Here is a 17541-nt window from a genome sequence, read left to right on the forward strand (position 1 = left end):
TGACATACAGTAGGCACTGAGTAAAATGTTTTTAGTAAATTCATGACAGCATACCAGAAAAATTCCACTAATTGTCACTCAAGGGATATTGAGAAGTATGGCCATAGTTCTTTGATTAAGTTTGGTGTGCCAAGATGGCCCAGAGAAAGCCAACCTTGTCCACAAGCTGGATCATTAAGAGAAAGGAAAGGTGAGAGCATGGCTTTCTGAAGTGGCCGGGAGAACTAGAGACAACTACAGATTGATGAAACAGAATTTATAATGGCATGGAAATATGGAATAAGAGATTTTGGTATATTTTATTTATTGTGCGGTTCCCAATACCAAGAACTATGTTTACCGTGCAGTCAGTATTTACTGAATAAATGAGTGAATACATGCACAGTGATTTTAGCTGTTCATTAATTCTAGGTTTGATTCTGTTTTCCTTAGAGTTAGAAAATGTTACTCCATTGTCTTTTGTATGCACTTATGCTATTGAGAAGCATAATGTCAATCTGATTTTTAACCTTTTGTTGTTGAATAATCCCTGCTTACTGGGAGCTTCCAATATTTTCTTTTTCCTTGATATTCTTTAATCTTATTATAATAAGTTAAAGTGTGTGTAGTATATGTGCCTTTTTTGCCACCCTTATGTGTACCTTTTAATATTTTTATAATATTTTCAATATGAAATCATTTAAAAATTTTTTTTGAACTTTCACTGTGAAACAACTATAAATTCATGAAAACTTGCAAAGATATGTACAGGGAAATTCCGTGTACCACTCCTCCAGCCCATTCCCAAGCCAAAATCCCACACAAACAGAATATACCATCAAAACCAAAGAGTTGATATTGGTACAACCCATTGAGTTTAAGCAGAATTCACCAGTTACAGAGACACTGATTTGCCTCTCAAAGGAACTTCTTTCAGTCTTGCTCTGGAAATGCTCTTCATGTGTAATCATTTTCTCAGGGAAAGAATGGGGAGGAAAGAAAATACTCAAGCTATCATCTGCCTCCACTGTTGTTTTCCATTCCCAATCTTTTACCTGGTATGATTAATTTTTGGTATCTCAGCAGGAAAAGCCTAAGTAATGGATCAAAAGATCAATGATGGGGTCGAGGGAGGAAAAAAAATGATGTGCTAACCTTTCTTCTCTGTGTGACACCATCAGTTTTCCATTAGGGTCTGCAGTTTTCCCCTCAGGTCCATCAGTCTCTCATGCATTCAGTGGTGCCTCTAGGTTGGGGAGAGACAAAATTCCTGTCAGATTTCCTTTTTATTGAGAACTTCTCTATTGACTATTAAACACTACCTTTGCTTAATCTAAGTTAAAATTTATATCATGTTCCCGTGTTTGTGTCCATGCTAGCTAATTAAAATGATTGACACCTTTTGTCTTCATTACTTGGCTGACCTTGATGGAAAATTTCATTTTCCTACCAAACCCTCAGTCTCCATCCAGTCTTTCAATCTTGCCCTGAGTATTTGTTTTTAATCTCTTTCTTTCCCAACTTCCTTTTCTTTTTTCTTTAAAGGAGACACCATGCAATATGAGACTGCCATTACCTTACATTATTTGTAAGTCCTGATGTACATGTCCATGAATAATGTTCTCAAAGTTTTAGTGTTCAATGTCTGTAGCATTACCTACTTGACAGAAGTAGGTAATATGACTAAATGCTAACTTATTTTATCTCAAGTATGGTTCTCAACCAGTGTCCCCATCACAACAAATAGTCTCATTATTGATCCCATTGCCCAAGCCAGAGAGAAACTGAGAATAATTTTTGGCACTCAGCTCTGTTTCATTCCCCATATCCAGTTCATCAACAATTTCTTCCAGTTTTACCTCCTGAATATCCCTCTAATCTTTCACCTTTATCCCTCTCTACCACCATCACAAAGTCCAATTTCTTGCCAGAGAAATTGCCAGAGCATCCTGCTGAATAACCTCTTGCCTCCTCCAAATTGTTTTCTCTAATTAACCATTATATTTTTAATTGCTAATATTCTTTTGATTATACAAATTATTTTGTATATATTAGGAATTCTGTCATTTTGTAAATATTCTTCCATGTACTTATCTTCTCATTTATATGTTATTTTTACTGGGTATAATTTTAATTTTTGTATGCAGTTGAATTTTTCCATTTTATGTTTAATTTTTACTTTTCCTGGGTCCTAGCACACTTGAAGAGCTAAACAAAATCTTGTGTTTATTTCTAATACTTTCATGGTTTCATTTTTCACTTTAAAGTTATGATGTAGTTGTAATTTACTTAGGCAAATTTTCAGTTAAAGAAATGGATAAAAATGATTTTAATCCTCAGTGTAGTCCAGATCCCCATGCTATACATTCCCAACTTAAAAGTACAAAGTTTTGAATGACAATCTCTTTTGTTGCACCCTTTCCACATATATACCTATTAGCTCTAAGTAATAGTAGTAGTAGGACTAGAAGATGTAATTATTGTTATATTAGCTAACACTAAGGTAATGCTTACTCTGTGTTAAACATTGTTTTGAGTGCTTCACATGTATAACTCTTAATCCTCACAACATCTCAGTGAGGTCATTACTAGGTTAGATTTTAATGTCTATGAAGAAAAAGATTCTAATTTGTTTAATAGGCTCTCAATAGATGGTTTAAATGAATTGAACAACCAATGGTATTGTGCAACATTTCAATTAATATAAAATATAACTGACATTTGTTACTGAAAATGCAGTTTAGAAATGTCAAATGACCTTAATATACACCTTTGCATAACATATTCCTTGTTTCTCTGTTACTTTTCTAAAGTAACATTTTAAGAATACTTTGATGGTTAAGACATTTTTCTAGAAATTGACAGAAATACAGGGTTTAGAAATGAGGATGATATTAAGTTAAAATAATATTTAAACATAGGCATACCTCAGTAGAGAGTTACATTAGATTATATGCTTAATAAATACAAATAAAACATTAATAAGGAGTAATAACCTAAATACAGATTTGACATATTCATAAATAAATATTTAAATATGTTTATTCTGTAATAAGACATCAGTTGCTCAATTATGAATTTGTTTTGTGCCATTTTGGAGAGCACATATATAGCATTTCTTTAAACAAAACATATACTACTGTTTTCTATATTTGCTAATAAGAAGTTGTAGAACAATTTCCATAATTGTCTGTGGTTCCATATTATACAAAAGACATATATTTAGCTTACCATCTATAGTTGATGGCATTTTTTAGAGATAAGAGGGACATCAGCTTCTTAAAATGTTGCTTTTAATTGTGATATGTGAAAGGAGTGTAAAAGATGTGATTAAATGGCAGTATGATACACCTTTAGTTCAAGCTCCAAGAACTTACACATTCTGATAATTTACCTTTAATAAGAAAACGCTGCTGTTGGAAATGTGTGATACACTCTATATTTTAATACATTATAGTATATTGGATTATTGTTCATGTAAAGTTTATTTCTCCCCAGTCCTGGTCTTCCTGGGAAGAGTGTATCTTGTGCCTGCCCATGTTGAGCTCGGTCATGTGACTTGCTTTGGTCGTTGTGGACTATGTGCAGCCATGATGGGTGCTAGCTCTGAGCTTAGGCATTAAGAGGCCTTACATAATTCTGCTCACTATCTGGCCCAGATTCACTTCCTCTGTGAGATAAGCTTGCCTTATTGATCGGTGGTCCAAAAAAGCTGAAAGACACCTGGAGCTGATCTGAATTCTTGACCTGTAACTGAAGATAAGCCCAGTCAAACCCACCACAAATAAGCTGAACTAACCAACCCACAGATGCACAAACAAGAAATAAATGCTTATTTTTTTCTGCCACAAAGATTTTTCTGGCTATTTGTTCCTTAGCCTTGTTGTACACTAGGTAAATGAAACAAAGATACTATTATTTTTACTTTGATGTATCTTACAGTATAATTTTGTAAAGTGAATCTTTTATAGAAGATGTTAACAAAACCATAGCCTGGTTTATTAAAACTGTCTAGAAAAATTTAATGTACAATTTTATGTTGAGTAAAACCAACAGTCTGGTTCTTTCCCCCTAAAATATACAGAAAAAGAAACAAATTATTAATATCTATAATAAAGATTATGTACAGCTGCATATAACTGAAGAGCAAAATAATAAGAGCATACATGAGATAGGTGTTTATTTCTTTCTCACAAAGCTCAGACATCTCCAGTCCAGGGTTGACAGAGGCTCCACAGTATCATCAGACACCTAAGGGTATAGCTTTCTTTTTCACCAGCAGAGGGCATGACTTCCACACTCGAGGCCACCTGATGATCTAAAATAGCTGCAAGAACTTTCACCATCACAAATGAATCACAGGCTAGAATCAAGAGTAATGGCAAAGTAAAAAAATGAAAATCTTTACCAAATAAAAAGTGAATAAAAATCCTCCCTGATTTCTTCATTAGTCTTCCCAGAAGCACATGCTACAATTCTACTTACAGCTCATTGGTCAGGATTAGGTTACATGACAACAGCTTATTTAATGAAAGGCTCAAAAAAACATAGCACAGCTAAAAATTGGTTTCACTTGCCAAAAAGCAAAGGAAATGAGTACAGGTTAGGAAATAGCAATTCCAATGTCAATGCTCTTACTCATTCACTAAGAAAAGTTACTGTATCTCATTGGCCTTAAAATAACTAAAAGATAAGACTTTTTATTTCAGGAAATTTAAAGACCTAGATTTTATAAGACTTATAAAAGATGTACACAGAATTTGAAATTATATGTAACCTGTGTTTGAATATGTTTTAAATAACATGTCCATGTTCTTGTCCACTTGTCCTTTCGCTCTCAATTTAACATATAGAAAGAGTTCTCTATGCTTGGTTCCTCATTATTTTTGTTTTTTCATGCCAACTTATTTAGGTGGTCTTGAATGAATGAATAAATGTATCAGTTTATACTGTGGAGTGTTTTCCATGAAAATAATATATTATTGAGATTTTTTTTTATCCAAAATAAAGTAAGAGATACTGAATCCCTGTTTACATGTGTATAAGCATTGCTTGTTTTTTTTACTGGTGAAATATAAGCCTATATTTTGAGAACACTTCGATGATTAATTATTATCATTTTCAATAATTTAATTAATGCTAAAATATGTCAATACATTTAAATTTTGTGTCATTATTTTCTATTATATACAGTTTACAAAATTATATTAATCTGAGGTTTCTCCCTATGAGGGTCAAATTGAATGGCCAACTGGATATCTATTTAAGTGGTATTAAGCTAATGTAGTCTAACAAAACTTTAGAAAATATTAATGGTGGTGTTATAGAGTTCAACAAAGCTAAATTGAAAGTACATAGTGGATGTTCAACAATGTTAGCTGTTATTAAAAATAATATCACAAAAGAGTACCCATTCAGATCATTTGAGCAAGAGAATAAAATTAAATCACTTTGGTGGTAGTATGCAGGATGGGAGGAAATAGAATTCACTAGAAGTAAGGAGTTCAGTTAAAAGCTACTAAAATAAGGTATTGATGAGACATGGAGGTCAAGTGGCATTTGTAAGACCAAAATATAAACTATTAGTAATAAATCTGGAATATAGCAAAAGTAAAATATCTTATAAAATAGTACAGCAAGTTATTCATTAAAATAATTGAGAAAGTGATTATGATCTCCCTTATATCAAAGAAATACCAAGTTAAACTGGCAAAATCAAAACCCTATTCCATGATCTATTTGTACACCCTGGAAAAACTAACTTATGAGGAAAGATGCTGACTGAGCTGCTAAATTACAGTATATTAGAGTTGAAATCTATAATTAATTAATCTTTTGGTTGAGAAGTCCTTACACTTGCTGATCCAAGCCTGGCAAGAAAATAATTAGACTGTGTTATTTTCAAACTTGATAGGAAACCAGTTATTCTTCCTTAGTAGTTCATTATAACCTGATAAAGAATGATTATTTTTACTGTTACACATGGTCTCTTGGGTGGTTTTAAAGTTGTTGTTTTAACAGACAAAAGTAATAAATTCATGGTTGTGGGGATATGCCAGTAATACATACAAATTCTTTCCTGAGGCAACATGAAATTCCCTGTCATTTAATGATTTATGTAACAGTTATGAGCAAGAGCTCAGCACAACCAGAGCACACACTTACTGGGGTCCTGAAAAATTCAAAAGCAGAATGTGAATTCTCTTAAGCTGTCAGGACTCACAAAATCAAAAGCTTTTTGTATGACTAACTCTTCTTCTAAAGAGAGATTCATTATCTTAGTTTGTCACCCATTGCTACAAAATTCAGTTCAATAGAATTAGGTGTTCCATAGTGTAAAATCCTTTATCACTTTTCTAAGGGAATATGAATAAAGTAAATATTGACCAGAAAAGCTTGTGAAAGCAACATTTAATATAATAACAGGAAATGGAGAATAGTGATTAAGACTATGGAATAGCCTTGAAATTGAACAGTATAGGATTTGTGTATCATCTATTGCTTCTTAATAGCCATGTGACTTGGAAAAGTTTATCATTTCTTTAAGTTGCAGTTGCCCTGACTGAGGAAATAAGGATAATAATAATAACCTCATTGGTTTTTATAAAAATTTAATGAAATATTGTGTGTAAAATCTTTATGCGATGCTTGGCAATGGTGAGGACTCAAAAGTTGATAGCTGTCATTTTTTACTTGTCTTAGTAGAAAAACATAACCTTAGTTGAGTAGTCCCTACTCTCATTCCAAACTTCAATTTCATGAACTGTGGAAGATGAATGAAATGCACTTTGAAAGAATCAGCCTTTCTGATGTCTGAGTTTGAATTAAGGGACATACTGTACAGAAGTCAGATAGACACCCTACTGGCTGATACCACAATGTATTGGAGGGGCCCTAATTTAGTAAGATTTGTACTAAAAATACAGAAGAGAATCTTTAAGCTCAATATTTGTAATTAATTTTTTAATTCTTATGTAAAGAACACTATTGTTAAATTTCTTCCTAGAAATTCAGTTGTAGTATTAAAATATGAATGTACTCTACATTTTTACATTTAAAAATGAATGTATGTTCCTTAAAAGTAGCTTATATTCCATTTTTAACAGAATTGGCACTTGTATGTTTAAAATTCATTTTGCCCGTAATGGGGACATTTCCCCACAGGTAGAGATATGTTAGCCTGACTGAGACCACAGTGACAGTTTTTCTGAGACAGAACGACCCATGTCACTTCTACCACACAATGACACATTTACCTGTTCAAGTTTATATAGGAATAGGAACTTCCTCAAATGTTCAAATTATGGTCCCTTTTTACCTTAAAATATTTTATTATAGTATAAAAGGAAATAAGTATCATTATTAAAGAGTGTCCAAAAATCATGGAATGCTTTGGGTGAAACTGCTTTGATGAAATTGTGGTTACTGAATTTCTATATATGTTCTACCCTTTAGACAAAAATAAACTATTTCTTATAAACTGGAAAAGAAGATTTATCACATCAAGATTTACCTAAACTTTGCCTCTATATGCCCTATCCATTACACATAAAATCTTTTAAATACTACCAAACCATGAGTTGCATTGTGTGTATTCTATGAATCTTGATTTAAAAATGGATCCCTAAATGCTTTCTAAAAATATTTTAATAATGCAATATAATGTACATTGGGAGGCAAAAATTATATAACTGGGAAACAAAAGACATTATGTAACTGACAATGACCTATCAAATTTGTGACAATGCAAATGCAATGAAAAGCCGTAGATGCTGAGCACATACCTAGAACATAGCACAAAATTTTCAGTTAGTAGATGTTGATGCAATCTGTTGAAGGACTAGTCATAAATCAAGCCGTCAAAAGCCTCAGGCTGGCTTCCAAGAAAAGCTATTTAACTTTCACTTAGGCATAATTCAGTTAAGAAAAATAACACAAGCTTTCAAAGAGGAATGGAAGATAAATACTATTAAACATCTGCATAGCTAAAAAATATACTGTCATTTCTAAAGGTTTAATACCATGAGCAAAGTATGGAAAACAAAACATTTCCAGTGTGTTAAAAGTGACTCTAATTCAAAAGAATTTATACTAAGTGTGAAAAGAATAAGACAAATTTACAGTAAGAAGGAAGAAAGGGTAGGTAATTAAATGGATAAATGCATGCTATTATTAGTTAGCAGAAAACAGAAATAAGGTACATTTAATGCCATGCTATTTATTATTATCCCTTTATCCCCTATGATATTATTAAAAAAAATAGTTCATCTTAAAGCACAAGTCATCCTTATTTGAGGCTATAAGCCAATAAGATGTTAAGCCATCAAAATATCTTAGCTAGGTTCTAGTCTGTGAGATAATCCTAAGAGTGTATGATGTAGGGTCTATAAAACATGGGTTTTTAACATCAGCTATTATTTTTACTAGCAGTGTGGCTGGTATACATGAATGGAAATTTTCTACGAAGTGGGTAGATCAGTATCTCTTATAGGATTATATAAAAATAAATGATATAAACACAGTACACATCTTGTACTTAGGTGATGCATTCCTTCTTCTCACCCAGGACCTTTCAGTGGTGTTCATTATGGTGCTGAGAAGTGTCTGCAGTCCAACAGAAAAAAACAAGAGGTGGCAGCTGTTTTTTATTTTCCCATTTCAGAGTCTGTTGCAGGCTTCTGCTTAAAGAATTAATTTTGTTCCTTTTCAATCTAAACAAATATGTATATTAATATTGCTTTTCTATCTGAAACTTTTTCAACAGTAGCCTTTTAGTTATCCTCTGTGGTAAAACAGCCAACTGCAGGTTTTAGTAAAATGCCTCAATGCAGGGGATTTCTAAGTTTGGAGGCTACCCTCTAAATCATATAAAAGGAGTATATCTCATAGGAAAAAAAAAGGATAACATGGAAAATTTAGAAACTGAAATGATAAAAAATATCTAACATATTGCTTTTATATCAACATGGTTATGGGTATGCTTTGGGACTAACCTTTGCAGTTACGGTTTGGATTCCAGGTTCTCTAAGGGTTTCATAGTATTACCTCCAAACAGTGGACTAATAGTGCATTTTCTCTTGTGTATGTGCAAACATTGCATTTAGCTTTTGTTTTACATTTTCACAGCTCACTGAGATACAATATGAAGTATTTAATTGCTTATTTCTCAACTGCTGAAGTATATACTTTCATTACAGCTTTAAATTAAAGACTTGGAATCAAAGTTACTGCTTTCCTAGTACACATATGAGGTTATGTACTCTGGAGTTTTTAATGAGTAAAAACATCAATGTATCTGCTAACTAAAATGACTTGAGCAGAGTGTCTCATTATAACAATGAAATAGTCTCCCTTTGGGATGTATTGCAAATACTGAATTGTATTAAACACTAATATCAGAAAAATACACCTTGATTAAATTTGTGTGTCTTTAAATAGTAGTAAAATATCAAATTATTCTGTATACTTGTATATTTAAAAATTACTTCTATGTATGTTTTGAAATAACAGTACTTTGCCATTGGTTTATATGTCTAAAAAATCTAAAATCTAAAAATAGTAAAAGAAATTTTTATTTACATTATATCATCAAATTTTTAGCCTCCAGAACTGATAAAAACTTTGTAATACCTAATATCAACTACCCATGAATTAAGCACTTTCTGGGCAATTAGGTTTTACATCTGTTTTTGCCAGTATGTAAATTCAATGATTGTATGCAGTTATTATTAACTAATTGGATTCCTGTTGCACTCCTTAAAGGCCAGTTAAATAGACATGGTATGCTGAAATTTAATCTCATCACATCTTTGTCAAGTAAATGAGCAGACACTATAGGTATAAAAATTAATAAGCTGTTTCTAGCTTATAATCCATATGCAAAAAGTACTGTAAGTGTATTATAACTAAATATATAAAGGCTCTGATAAAAAAGTAAGGCAGTGATAAATTCTAGGAAGCTAAGGACAAAATGACGTCAGAAAGTTATTTTGGGTGTAACCAAATTCTGCAGCTTCTGCTCTCTAGCTATACAACCTTAGAAGAATTACATTAACTTTTCTCTGCCTGTTTCCTCATTTTTAAAGTAGGGCTAGTATTAGTTCCTATCTGCTAGTGATTTGGGTATATTACATATAAGTATAATACAGTTAGCATGGTGCCTGGCACATAGTAAGAACTAATAAATGTCGTGTCCTTTTTTTTTTTAACTGAAGATATAAGTTAGGGAGTAATCAGTGTAGAAGTATTAGAAGGAGTCGTATTAGTGAGGTCGTATTAGTCTACCAAGACTGAGCTCTTATTCACCATATGGTGCCCTTGGATCATCTATACCTAGATTGCCTTATAAAGGGAAAGGTGCTTTTTAGAAATCATATTTCTAAACTCATTGAAAAATTACATTTTGAGACCTCATATTACTTTTGTGAAATTCATGATAACGTATGTAGCTTAGGTTAATTTTTCATGCTCTATTTTGTATCACATTTTAGAGTCTGCAATTTGATTATTCTCTTATTGATGTTTGATTATTTTCTGTTTTTCATGTCATGAATATTCCTGTTTCCATACGTACGAGTTTATCTGTTCTCATCATAATATTGCTTTAACTGCCAAATTGCTCTCAATACTTATCCCATTTACATATATTCATCAAGACTGTTTAGAGGACAGTTTTCTGTGGATCTCTTGCTTTTTTGTATATCATGTGTGCAGAGGCACTTTTTATTCTAGCCTATCTTCTCAAGGTCATTTCCATAGCAAACAGCCTTAGATGATAGAAATAGTGTCTCCCTCTAGAGCAGAAGGAAAGGCTGTTTAATGTCCAGTATAATAAATATAATGTCTCCCTGTTGGGTAATTGTTGAGCAGGATTGGTTACTGTCAGTTGTAAAATACTGAATTTCTTAAGCTCATGGTTTCACAAATGTGATACAAACCCACAGCATATGCAAAATCCACCTGGGCAGTTCTCCATCTGTGGGACTTGGGAGACAAGGGAAACCAATGTGAATGTAAAGCCTATGCTGTCTGCTGAATTGTGAGTCCTTTTCTTTGACCCCGTAGTCTCAAGCCTTTTGCTGGCATCTATCATACTGTTGCAGGCTGGATGGTTGTAAGTACAGTAAATCTTACCCATCCACTCCTTCCTCCCAGTTCTTGGTATGTATAAACATTCTTGTTTTATATTTACACCAAACCTTAATATTGCTATTTTTATAAGTTTTTTGTTTATCTGATGGTGGGAAAGAGTATTGTGATTTTAATTTCCACTTTTATGATTCAAGATGAGGCTGAGCCTTTTCTAAAATTTTGTGTTTACTCATCTATGGAATACCTGTTCCTATTAGATTCATTTTGCTAGTATAGTTTTAATATAGTCTAGTTAACTATACATGTTCTAAATAGCTTCTTCAAACTTCTGCCTTTATTTCCCCTGTTTAATGGGTAGCACTTATGACAAGAAATTTTTGTCCAAATTTTTAAATTTCAAATTTAAGATTGGGGAATCTATCTTTCCTTTTATCTCTCTCTTTTTTTTTCTTTTTTTTTTGTTGTAAGGAAATAGGCACTTATAAATTGTTAGTACAACCTCTTTAGAGGACAACTTGGTAATATTGGTCAACATTTTAAATGTGTATACATTTAGATATGGCAATTCCATTTCTATGGATTTATTCTTCAACATATACTGACATGATGAGTATAAAACTAAATGTGCAGCAGTGTTTACTACAGCATTGTTTGTAATGGCAAAAATCAGTTAACAACCTAAATGTTTAATAATACGATATTAAATAAATAATTTATGGTGATCCATACAGTGAGTTCTGAGAAAATATATTTTTAAAAAGATAATTCTGTTGTGTGTTGTGTAAAATTACCTCCACAATTTTAGAAGTGAAATAATGAAACAACAAAATAGGCATAATTCAGAAATATGTAAAGTATACCAACTTTTTGTTTTAAAAATACAAATATATACTTACATATGGATAGAAAATTTCTAGAATTATATACCCACCGAAAAGAAACTGTTGATATAACTTTGACAAAATGTCAGAAATACAAATCTCTTGTGCTTTTCTCTTCTATTTAGGGGAGCAATATCTTATTTGATATCATAATGACATTCTTTTGTATTTTTTCTTAATGGTATAACTTTCACCTTTTAAATTTAAATACTTGATCCTCCCAAGACAGTCTTTTTATATAAGATGTGAGGTAGGGATCAAATTCATGATTTTTCCCTATACATAACCAGCTAAATGGTATGACTTTCCCTGTCTTCTGTGTAAACCACTCCACAAATCTACTTATAAGCTTTCTGTTCCCTTCCATTATTTTATGTCATTTTTCTAGTCCTGTGCTAATGGCACATGTTAGAGATTTTTATTTCTAGAAATATAGCAGGCTAATCTACATAATTTGGACTAACTACCTTCAGAAAATAAGTAAATATATAAAATATATGAAAAAATGTGTATTTACAGTATACTGTGTGTGCATATAGGAAAGTGTGTGTGTATCTCTCTATATATGAAACTATATATGTGAAACATGTATAAAAATATATGTAAATATATGAACATGTTTATGAATATAAACATATAAAAGTTTCATATACTTATATGTATATATGAAATTACTACCTAAAAATTTAAGGGAAAAATGGAAACTCAGACTAATAAATGGAATATCCACCCAAATTGCTTTGCACCTTCAGCTCTTCACCAATCCAGACAAACCTGAACTTTGATTCTTTGAGTTTAGCAGTGGTGAGGCAAACAGCAAGGAAAACCCAAGGCCTGCCCAAAGCAGGGGATCATCCCTACTTTAATCTGTGATACCAAAGGGTTTCATAATCAAAGTAAATGAATCCTACTGTTGATGCCCTTAGGAGCATGTCAGAAACTAAGGCACATCTCTAAAGGAATATATCTGTGTCCTAAACTGCAAAGAACCCCCAGTAATCGTATTTTTAGCTGCACGGTCAACACACAGTTAAAAATAACCGAGAAACTACAAGGAGAAAATCGCCATGAACAAAATCACTCTAGACTCCAGTTATAAAAGGTGTCAGATAAATATTTAGATATTATAAGGCAACTATACTTACAATACTTATATAAGTAAAAGAAAGCTGGAGAGAACAGGAAACTAAAAGTGGCACACAGATCTTTTTTAAAGATTATTCTTTTAGAACAGATTTAGGTTCATAGTAATATTGAGTAGAAGGTACAGTGATTTCCCATATATCCTTTGCCCCAATATATGTATAGCCTCCACCAGAATCCACATCCCCCACCAAAGTGCTACACTTGTTACAGCTGATGACCTTACATTGACTGATCATCAGCCAAAGTCCATGTTTACATTAGGGTTTACTCTAGGTGGTATACATTCTATGCATTTGGACAGATTTATAATGACATGTATTCACTATTATATCATCATACAGAGCAGTTTCCCTGTCCAAAAAATTCTCTGTGCTCATCTTCTTCATCTCTGCTTCCCACCAACTCCTGGCAACCACTGATTTTTTACTGTATCTATAGTTTTGCTCTTTCCAGAATGTCATATGGTTTGGAATCATACAGTATATACCCTTTTCAGATTAGATTCTTTCACTTGGTAATATTCATTTAAGTTTTTGCCATGTCTTTTTATGGCTTGATAGCTTATTATTTTTTTTAGCATTGAAAAATATCTTATTGTCTGGTTGCAGCAGTTTATTTATCCATTCACCTACTGAAGAACATCTTGGTTACTCCAGGTTTTGGCAATTAAGAATAAAGCTTCTATAAACATCCATGTGCAGATTTTTGTATGGACATAAGTTTTCAGCTAATTTGGGTAAATACCAAGGAGCACATTGCTGGAACATATAGTAAAAGTATATTTAGTTTTTTCAAAAAAGAAAACTGCCAATCTATCTCCAAAGTGGCCATATCATTTTGTATTCTGTCCAGCAATGAATGAGAACTGTTGTTTTACATCCTCATCAGCATTTGGTATTATCAGTTTCTGGATTTTGATCATTTAAATAGGTGTGCAGTGATATTTCATTGTTGTTTTAATTTTCATTTCTCTGATGACATATAATGTGAAGCATCCTTTCTGTTAAGATCCTGTGGCCTATTTTTTAAATGGACCATTTGTATACTTATTGTTGAATTTTAAGAGATCTTTATGTATTTTGGATGAGTCCTCTATCAGATGTGTCTTTTACAAATACTTTCTTCCAGTCTGTGGCTTTTCATTCTCTTGATAATGTCTTTTGTAGAGTAGGAATTTTCAATTTAAAGAAGTACAACTTATCAATTATTTCTTCCATGGTTTGTGCTTTTGGTGTTATACCTAAAAAGTCAGTGGCAAATACAGGGTCATGTAGATTTTATCCTATGTTTTATAGTTTTGTGTTTTATGTTTAGGTCTGTGATCCATTTTGAGTTAAATGTTGTGAACGTGTAAAGTTTTTATCTAGATTCAGTATTTTGCATGTGAATGCTCAGTGTCCCAGCACAATTTGCTGAAAATATTGTCTTTGTCCTATTGTTTTGTCTTTCCTCCTTAAGTAGGAAGTAAACAGACCTCTCCAAACCTCCAGATTAAGACTCCAATAGAGACTATTGTTTGATTCTTCTGACTCTTAATATTAGATGACATATTAAATCTGTTTAATCAGCCAGACTCGTCTGTGATAATTTTGTAATTACCTGTAAACATCTGCATGGAAACATCTGAAAAATTTGCTTCTTATTGTAGGAACTTGAACTTTAATAAATATATTTATATAATAGTATTCCATTATTTAATAAAATCTCAGAATTCATTTTTCCCATTTTGTTAGAATGCAATACATAACTGAAAAAAATACTAGGCACATGATTACATAATTGTTTTGATTTCAGGCTGGACAGCAGCGTTGGTGGGAACAGGAGATTAAAATAAATGGAAATATTCAAAAAGGAGAATTAATTACATACAACTTGACTGAACTAATTAAACCAGAGGCTTATGAAGTCCGACTAACTCCTCTCACCAAATTTGGAGAAGGAGATTCAACAATTCGTGTCATCAAATATAGTGGTGAGTAACCTTTTATTTAAAAGTAACTTATTTGCATATTAAACCATCTGTAATGCATAGGTTGCAACTATTTACCAAATTTAGACACAAACCAAAATTTAGGATATTGATTTTTCAGGGTCAAGAGCCAAGTGATCGAGAACAAAACAAACAAACAAACAAAAACAGAACTTAATCATCACAAATTGTAACATTTGATAATAAATGTAGAGATATGGAAAAATGTTTTAGTTAACATTGAACTTATGTGATAATGCCTGCAATGTCTCTTTATTTTCTATCCCATAGGTTATGATGCAATATTTCTGCATTTTATTTTTCAAAATTCTTTGTGGTTTTAAAATTTATATCACTAAGAAGATAGCAAATGTGATCAATTTCTTTTTTAATTTTGATTTCATTTTTTAGAACAGTTTTAGTATATTTTTATTTTAGAAAGTTGAGCAGAAAGTGTAAAGAACTCCCATATATATCCTCTCCCCCTGAACAGTTTCCCTTATTAACATCTTTCATTAACATGGTACATTTGTTGCAACTGATTAACCAATATTGACACATTATTGTTAAGTAGATAGTTTACATTAGTGTTTATTACTTTTGTTGTACAGTTATATGGATGTCTGACAAGTGTATAGTGTTATTTATTTACCATTACAGCATCATACAGAAAAGTTTCCCTGCCCTAAAGATCCCCTGTGCTCTACCTATTTTTCCCTCCGTACCTCCTTCAACCCTGACACCACTGATCTTTTTACTGTCTGTAGTTTTGCCTTTTCTGGAATGTGGGGTAGTTGGAATCATTAAGCATATAGCCTTTTCTAACTGGCTTATTTCTCTTAGCAATATGCATTTAAGTTTTTCCATGTCTTTGTGGCTTGATAGCTCATTTGTTTTTATTGTTGAATAATATGTCCTTATATAGATGTATCACAATTTGTTTATCCATTCACCTGGTGAACTACATCTTAGTTGATTATTTTGGCCATATTTTTCCTTTAGATTACTAATGTTGAAAATATCTAAATGTAAGTGTGTGTTTGTGTGTATGGTAGTGATAGCATACTTTTATAAATTGCATGAATTTTATATTTCTTCACTACTTAAATGTTCTACTTGAGCAAAAACAAACTACTATAAAACTATGAAAAAAAATTAAAAGTTTATAAAAAATTACTGAAAAGTAGAAACAATGGCAATTGTATATATGATATTATTTTAATGCATACTAAGATGAATATTTTATCAATTGAAATTTATGTGCATTTTTCAATTGAAATTTATAATAGTAAATGACTACCTCTAGAATTGTTGATGTGTTTTTCAGGGTTGAATGAATCACTGGCAAAATATTTCGTATTTGTTTCATTACTTTGATGCAACATTACCTTCCTTATTGATTTTCAGGGCTTGGGTTAAAAAGATAATAGAATGTGTTCCTTTGCAGTTGAAGTTCTCCATTGTGTTTATCATTAAGTATATTTTTCTTACTTATGAGGAAAATTAAACACTGTCAAAGTAAAAAATAAAGTGAAATTATTAAAAACTCATTTGAGTTGCTTTTTCATATGAAGTCACTTTGCTTCATTCTACTTTTCAATCAGAGCATATTTAGCATGACACATTCAATTTTCATTTAAAAACCGTTATATAGTATAAAAGGGTGTATTCATAGAAAATCATATATGTAAAAGCATTAGAATTTCCTCACATCTTTTTGTGAATGTGGTTCTTTGAAAACATATGGTTTGTATGTTAGTAATATTAATACAGAATAACGATTCTTATTCTATAATCACCTATACAATTCCATCAGGCAGACAACTAGATAACATCCAGTATGTTTTTCTAAAGTTTTAGTTTCATATGTTTTATAAAATATGAATTATTATCTCCTTTTATCTAATGTTTATACTCCCTGCCCCTAAGTTATAAGACTATAGACTATTTAATATGGAGGAACATTGGAAACTATAAATTAATATCCATTCCTTTAAACAATGAAGTTATTAGGATCCAGAATGTTTCATTGTCTGTAGAGTTAAACAACTATGAAATGACAAACTCTGACTAGAATTAGGGCTCTACCCTTCATGACGAAGGTTCTATATTTCTTTGCTAAGTTTAGAAATGGTTATGACTTTTCTTAAAGAGATTTAAAGAGATATAGAAAAAAATCTTCATAAACTCATTAGTTCTTATTGAAAACTCCAAGGCAACAACTAAAATGAAAAATAAATCTAGAAAATAGATACTTCATTTAGCATCAACTTTAATTATCTTTATGTTCTTAGGCATACTTATTAAAATCTTAAACATCTTAATTAAAATTACTTTTAAATAATACAGATTTTTATGTAATATGGATTTATAGACATTTATAAGTAATTAGGCAAGTTCAGTTGAAAGAAAAAAATGGACTCACTAAAATATTTAGACTTTGGAATGGCAGATTTTCACAAGGTTAATTGTGCT

At 31.6% G+C, this 17541-nt stretch overlaps 1 protein-coding gene across 1 annotated transcript in view; it reads left to right on the plus strand.

Moving 5' to 3' along the window:
* MDGA2 (MAM domain containing glycosylphosphatidylinositol anchor 2) overlaps positions 1-17541 on the plus strand; it is a 900504-nt gene that overhangs the window by 824618 nt on the left and 58345 nt on the right. The window contains exon 11 of the mRNA XM_057488484.1: positions 14892-15069. Within this exon, the coding sequence (XP_057344467.1) occupies positions 14892-15069 (178 nt within the window). The remainder of the gene's footprint in view (positions 1-14891; positions 15070-17541) is intronic.

This window comes from Manis pentadactyla, chromosome 11, assembly GCF_030020395.1.
Source record: "Manis pentadactyla isolate mManPen7 chromosome 11, mManPen7.hap1, whole genome shotgun sequence".
Classification (NCBI taxonomy): domain Eukaryota; kingdom Metazoa; phylum Chordata; class Mammalia; order Pholidota; family Manidae; genus Manis; species Manis pentadactyla.